At 46.0% G+C, this 6,870-nt stretch overlaps 1 protein-coding gene across 4 annotated transcripts in view; it reads left to right on the top strand.

Moving 5' to 3' along the window:
- The window catches only part of Pcnt (pericentrin), an 84,144-nt gene that overhangs the window by 20,297 nt on the left and 56,977 nt on the right, over window positions 1–6,870 (top strand). For all 4 annotated transcript variants that reach the window (XM_026785489.1, XM_013351196.2, XM_013351195.2 and 1 more), the window contains 3 exons: window positions 1,165–1,382; window positions 4,689–5,146; window positions 5,533–6,091. In XM_026785489.1, coding sequence (XP_026641290.1) covers window positions 1,165–1,382; window positions 4,689–5,146; window positions 5,533–6,091 — 1,235 coding nt within the window. The remainder of the gene's footprint in view (window positions 1–1,164; window positions 1,383–4,688; window positions 5,147–5,532; window positions 6,092–6,870) is intronic.

Here is a 6,870-nt window from a genome sequence, read left to right as displayed (position 1 = left end):
ACCTGCCTGCTGTTGGCTTGCTCTGTCATAGAGATGGTTTTCTCCAGACCAGGGTTGGGTCTGATGGAGCCACACTCTGGTCTTAGGAACTGACGTCACTTTAAGAAGAGACTTGCAGGAACAGCGTGCAGCACCAGAGGTGACTGCTCACCTAGGGGTCTGATATTAGACTCCGCTCTGCTTCTTCAGGCCTAGCATAGTGGCTCAGCTGGTCAGACCAAGACTGCGGGTCACCCAGGGAGCGTGAGGGAAGGAGCTCATGTGGGGTGGCCTGGAGGGAGTAGCATAGAAAGACTCTGGTTATCTTAGAGGCGTGGTCCACGGGTCTGGATAGTGGTCAGTCCCAGTGACTCTAGAGGTGGGCAGCAGAGGCCAGCTGCTGTGAAACACGGTGCCAGAGTGTGTCCATTGCTGTTGAGCCCTCCTGAGTACAGTGGTCCGCTTGCGGAGGAAGTGAGAAAGCCAAGTTGAGGGCCCCGCTTCAAGCAGCAATGGGATCAGTTTTGGCCATTGCTTTCTGCGATGTGAAAGCCTCTGTTGCTCTGGAGTTCCATTCAGCGTTGGACAGGGCAGGGAGAGAGGTGTATAGTCCCGCTTGAGAGCCAGGGGCCAACATGCTCCTGTCCCTTATTGCTCTCGTCCTTGCTGTACCAGGGACATGTTCTGTCATTTGTGCTGCTCATGTCCATGCAGTCCCTGAAGTGGAACTTGTTCTTACTCTAAACGCAGGGCTTGTGCCTTAGTTTCCATCTCCAGAGAAGAAGACCCAGGTCTGGTTTAGAGGAGGCCGTGTGCTCAGCTCGCACACTCACTCCCTAGGTGTGCCCCAGTTCAGGCTCAGCCCAATGCCAGTCTCTGTGGGTCTGATGCTGGGCACAGGGTTCACTCTGGGTGACTGGCAGCAGGTCGCACAGCATGCCTGACCTTAAGGAATACCTTGAGCTCCCTAGGTGTATGCCGTGGAGACACCAGGGAATGTAGGCCAGGGATGTACCTGCAGAGAGGACACTGAAGACCTGGCTTCTCTGCTGCCCTGAGTCAGCATCAGGGTGTTCGAAGCGTGGTGTCCTGTTAGCTGAATAGTGTGCAGGCTGCTGCCATTCTCTTGGTGCTGCCTGTGGAGACAGGGTCTGTGATCGTCTTCCCTCTCCCTTGTTCCTCAAGAGCTCACACAAGGACGTCTCCAGTATGAACAGGACATGGCTTTGGAGGTGGATGCTCAGGTGGCTGCCAGAATCCTGAGTTTGGAAGCTGAACAGAAGGTTAAACTTTCTCTTCTTCAGACTGAGCTTAAGGAAGAAATTGAACTCTTAAAAATAGAGAACAGAAATTTACAGGAGAAGCTTCAGCATGAGACCCACCTGAAGGAGGACCTGGAGAACGTGAGTAGTGACCCTCAGCAAGGCTCTGTGTTCTTGTGGAAGGCGTGTGGTCTGTGCACACCAGGAGGTCCTGAGGACACCCTGAACTATGCATGGCATTGCTGTCAGAGTGTGTGCACCAGATTCTTGAGGAAAGAAATGCAAGTGGGTTTTCCAGAAAACTTCTTTAAGGTCTGGTACCCAAGACCAGAGCCGGTTTAGCTCCTTAAGGAAATGGCCAGGCATCCTCAGGGACTCCCAGGAAGGGCACTGGCAATCTTCTGATCCGCATGCCACTGTCTTCAAAGTATTCCAGATTCTTCACAGCCTTCATGGTGATTGTTCAACATCTGTGGAAAATTCAGATACCGAGCTTCTCCCTAGGTATTTGTCAGCTTGAGAAAGTCACAGCCATACCATTGTGGGCATGGGCAGAATGGAAAATGTCAGCCTCTTCACAGTTACAAAGGGGCCTTCATTATGCAGTCAGCACCACTCGAGGAGTGGAAACTGATATCTGTCTTTTGCTGCCTGTATGTTAACCATGGTCTCTCCATCGTGCTTTTAACCATGTCTGAACACATGTCTTTCACGCCTCTGCCCTCTTCATGCCTTTGTTCTTCTTTGTGAATGACTTCATAGATTTTCATTCTCCATCAGAAAAGAACTTTAGAGAACTCTCTTTTTGCCTACAAGTTTGATTACCAAATTGCCTTTAAAATTAAGGACCTGGTAAAGACTTGGATAAGCTAGTAATAGATAAAGCCTTGTGGAAAGTTGTGTGAACCACCTTGCCCAAGTCAGCAGCCAATCATGTGGCCTGTGATCTTTCCAGACAGAGTTTCTAAACAATAGATGTTTGTTTCCCAGGCCACATTTTTATCTGGAGAATCAATTCAAGAAAGGAATGTGGCCAGGCATGGTGGTACATGGCTTTAATCCCAGTACTTCAAAGGCAGGGACAGGCAGATCTTTGACTTTGAGGCCAGCCTGGTCTACATACAGAATTCCATGATAGTCAGGGTTACACACAGAAACCCTTTCTCAAAAAACAAAACGAGCAGCCAGGTGGTGGTGGCGCACGCCTTTAATCCCAGCACTCGGTAGGCAGAGGCAAGCGGATCGCTGTGAGTTTGAGATCAGCCTGCTCTACAAGAGCTAGTTCCAGAACAGGCTCTAAAGCTACAGAGAAACCCTGTCTCGAAAAAACAAAACAAAATAACAACAACAACAACAACAACAAAAAAAAAACCCCAACAAAACAAGCAAACAACAAAAATAGTAAGAAGAAGGGAATGTGGAATTCTCCTATAGTAATTTTGTTTAATTTTTGCTTTAAACATTTTGAAGTTCTGTTATACATTTACATGTTTATGGTTATATTTTTCTGGAAGATTTACCTTTTTATTATTAATGAAATATCTCCTTATACTCTTTGCCATAAAATCAGTTTTTTCTTTTTATTAGTATAGTTATGCCATCCTTGATGTTCATGTAAAAAAAAAAAAAGTTTTTGACCTAACAGTCTTGCTGAATTATGGAATGCTAGGATTATGGGCATGTGCCACTCTGTTTAGCATTGTGCTTTTCCTTAGTTTTTTGTTTTTATATATTTTTTTATTTAGGTTAATGAATATAAAATATATTTCATGTAGAGTGTGTTGTATAATATTAACTTATTTTGGTAATCTCTGCCTTCAAATTATAGTGCAGAGTCTACGAACATTTAATGCAGTTACTGATGTTAGATTTAGGCCTGCCACTTTGTTGTTAATTTTCTATATGTTCCTCTGCCCCTTTTTTCTAATCTTTTATGCCGCAGTTTTCTAAGTGTTAACATCCATGTATGTTGTTACCTCAACAAGAACAGAGTTAAAAGATTTGCTCTGAAAAGTCAGGGATTTGAAGAAATTAAGGGAGCCACGGATGGTAGTATATACCTTTAACCCCAGTATCCAGTACTCCAGAGACGAGGGAGGCCTGTGATCAGGAGTTCAAAACCATCATCCGCAATGTAGTGAGTTTGAGGCCAGCCTGGCTTATGTTATGAGATCTCCATCTCACAGTAAAAATAAAAACAGAACAACAACAGAACCCAAAAAGTAAATTAAGAAAACTGAAAGCTATTATGGGAACTAATCATCTTGGACTTTCTTAGCATGTCTGATGCCCTTCACTCCCTCCTGAGGTCATAGGCCATGTGTGCATCATTTCTCCCTATTTTTAGAATTTCCTTTACTATATCCTGCTGTTTGGGTCCTTTGTATAAGTTTTCTTTTATTTAAAGCCTTTTTTCCATCTTTATCCTTACTCTTCTGCTGCAGTGAAATGTCTTTGACAAGTTGTGTTGCTTTGGTCAGGGTTTCAGTTATTGGCTTGAACCCTGTTCTGATGATTCTATTTTCTCTGCCAGCTTGGAACTGTTCCAAATTGATTGTATTATCTCTTTAGCGTGGGTCCCATTTTCCTGTTTTGTTTGCTTATTTTATATCCTCCAGCTTTGTGTTACATCTGGATATTGTAGGCGATGTGTTGTGAGATTGGATTCTACAGGGCTTTGAAATTGCGTTTGCCCAGGCGGTTATCTTGATGGATTCGGAGTCCACGTGCCATCTCTGTTTTGGGATGAATGTTTTGTTCAGTTCTTGTAGCTTTAGCCTGCCTGCTCTCAGAGCCCGTTCTACGTCCGCATTAATTGGAGTCAGCCTGGGATTGGGCCGTGTCTGGTGCTCTGCTCAGGAAGAGTTGGCCTGATTAGATTTGTTTCCTCGTCACCAGAAGAAAGGAACTTAGTCTTTAACTTGATGGACAGGTCACACTCACATTCCTTTTTTGACACTGATTTGATTCTTATTGATGGTAGAGTTTATTCCCTACTCTTTTCTTTCTTAGAATTTAAGGTATCTGCCTAGCCTTAGCTTTTTTATTTATTTTCCTCTTCAAGCGCCCTTTAGAATTATTTTGTTTGTTATAGATCAGGTGACTTAAACTTGTCTCTTGGGTTTCTCCTCTTGTACTGGATGTGGTCCCCTTGCAAAAGACCCATAGATTCGTCTTTGCTGCAGGCGCATGTGCATGCGTGCCCATTGCTTGTGTGCATGGCTTCAGGTGTTGGGTTTTATGGCGTAAAAGTTTCCAGGTGTAAAAGTTTTACTTTTGTCTGTTTTAGGGTATTTTCATTCCCATCAAAATAAGATGGATTCCCACTGCTGTATTTTGAAATAAACTGTAGAAATTTCCGTGTTCAGGGACACACTGGGGTCATCGCATCCAACAATCTTTTCCTGTAGTTTCTTTCCTCTTATATAAAACCTTCTCATCTTATAGGTCAAACGTAGTCTAGTTGAAGACCATCAGGTAAAACTAAATAAAGCTGAGGAGAAGATTCAGCTGTTGAAACAAGAATTCCAAAGAAAGGAAGCAGAATGGGAGCGTTCACACGAGGCCCTAAAGAGAGAAGCCGAAGAGAGATTAACCTCCATGTTTCTCGAGCTAAGAGAAAAGGCCGAGCGTGAGAAACAGTCTATAGTAAGCAGGTTTGAGCTTCGGGAGTCTGGCATGAGGCACCTGCAGGACCAGCAGGCGGCCCAGATCTTGGACCTGGAGAGATCTCTGATGGAGCAGCAGAGCCGCCTGCGGGAGCTAGAACAAGAACTCACTAGAGATGAAGCTATGCCCTGTAGCCAGTGTGGCCAGGAGCCCCTTGTGGCCCCGGATGAGGAGCATGCCACGCTCCTCCGTGAGAAGGAAGACTGTGCCCTGCAGCTGATGATGGCCCAGAACAGGTGGGTAATGTTGTGCAGTGGTGGGTTTGGTGTGGCGCCTTCTGCCTAGCGTGCTGGCAGGGGTAAGAGGGACCTAGGAGGTTGTAGAGAGGGGGCTTGGTTAGGAACCTGGAAGGAAGTGGAACAGGTGTGTTGTACCGCATTTTTACCAACCCAGAAGAGAAGGCTTGTGCTCCACGGTAGGTCTGCTGGGAGTAGCATAGTCAGGTCCGTCCTCTGGAGCTTGGGTACCTTGCACAGACATGAGTGTGCGTGCATCCTGGGTGTCTTCATCCTTGTTTGCTTGTTTGGTTTTGAGAAGAGGTCTCCTTTTGGAGGCTCAGAGGGGCTATGTACGGTGTGCCCATGTGCCCTGTTGCTTGTGTCCTCCTTGAGTGTTGCCTCAGGTTTTTGGAAGAGCGGAAAGAGATTATGGAGACGTTTGCCAAGGAACAAGACGCTTTCTTTCGGGATGCCCAGGAGAAGCACACCCATGAACTCCAGCTCCTGCAGCAGGGACACCAGCAGCAACTTCAGGCCCTGAGGATGGAGCTCGAGACCAAGCACCACTCTGAGCTCGCCGTACAGCTTGCCTCCCTGGAGAGCAGGCAGCAGGTACTTCTTGAGACGCATGTGTCTGAACTGCAGGTAAAACACAATGCTGAAATCAGCGCTTTAGAGATGAGACATTTGTCCAGTTTGGAGGCGTTGGAATCCTGTTACTTGGCCGACATTCAGACTATTCGGGATGAACACAGAAAGGCTTTGGAGCTTTTGCGAGCAGAGCTCGAGGAACAGCTACAGAAAAAGGACTCTTCTCACATAGAGCTTTTGACACGTGAGTTGGAGAAACTGAAACATGATGAGGAGCTTCAGTCTGCGGAAGACAGCTTGAGAGTCAGAATGCAGGCCAGACACACAGGGACCGGGAAAGACCCGGCCACTGACCTTCCAGGCGCACAGCAGGTGAGGTGCCGGGGCCCCTTCCTTGATTCAGGACTGGTCTCCCGATTACTTATGTATGGGCCACATGTTATATGTGTCTGGGCGTTTGTGCACATGCATCTCTGTGTCTTGTTTAACACACCCGAATGTGTCTGTGAACCTGTGTCTCTTGTGCCCTTGTCTGCCTCTCTGTGTATACATCTCTGTGTTGGCACATACGTGTCTGTGTCTGTGTGTGTGTGTATGTGTGTATCTGTATCTCTTATTGGTTAATAGCAGTGTTGATTTATGGGCTCACTGTAGATGATTGGAACAGTCAGGTAGGGTTGCATTGCTAGGTCTTGGAGCTCCCTGAAGCCGACCCAAGTCCCTCCTGTGCGTCCTAGTTTTGAGACCACAGTAGATGGATCTGATTTTTATGTTGTGCATGCAAAGCCTTGTTTCCCTTTTTGATTGATGTTTCCTGAAATTCAGTGGGTATTTTGTTTATTTGTTTGCTTTGTTTTTTGGCATGAAGAACATGGTGTGATAGTCCCTTTGGCTGGTACTTCAAGTTTTTTATATGAAGAGGAAATTTCTGGCAAACTCACAGTTGGCTCATGTCTGTTCACAAGACATACGAGTTTGTTACTGTGAATAAGCCCTACCTACCAACTTAAAACCCATTTAGTGTGCTTTATACTTCTTTGCCCTTCCTAGATGGTGGATTCTATCTTCCTGAAATGGGTTAGGCTGTTGTGTAGTAATGCATGGAGCAACTGGGAGAGCCTACTGTGTGTGGTGCATCCTACCTAATATCT

Source organism: Microtus ochrogaster, linkage group LG2 (assembly GCF_000317375.1).
Source record: "Microtus ochrogaster isolate Prairie Vole_2 linkage group LG2, MicOch1.0, whole genome shotgun sequence".
NCBI classification, from domain to species: domain Eukaryota; kingdom Metazoa; phylum Chordata; class Mammalia; order Rodentia; family Cricetidae; genus Microtus; species Microtus ochrogaster.
The sequence above is the reverse complement of the archived record's forward strand: the minus strand, read 5'-3'. Positions and strand labels throughout refer to the sequence as shown.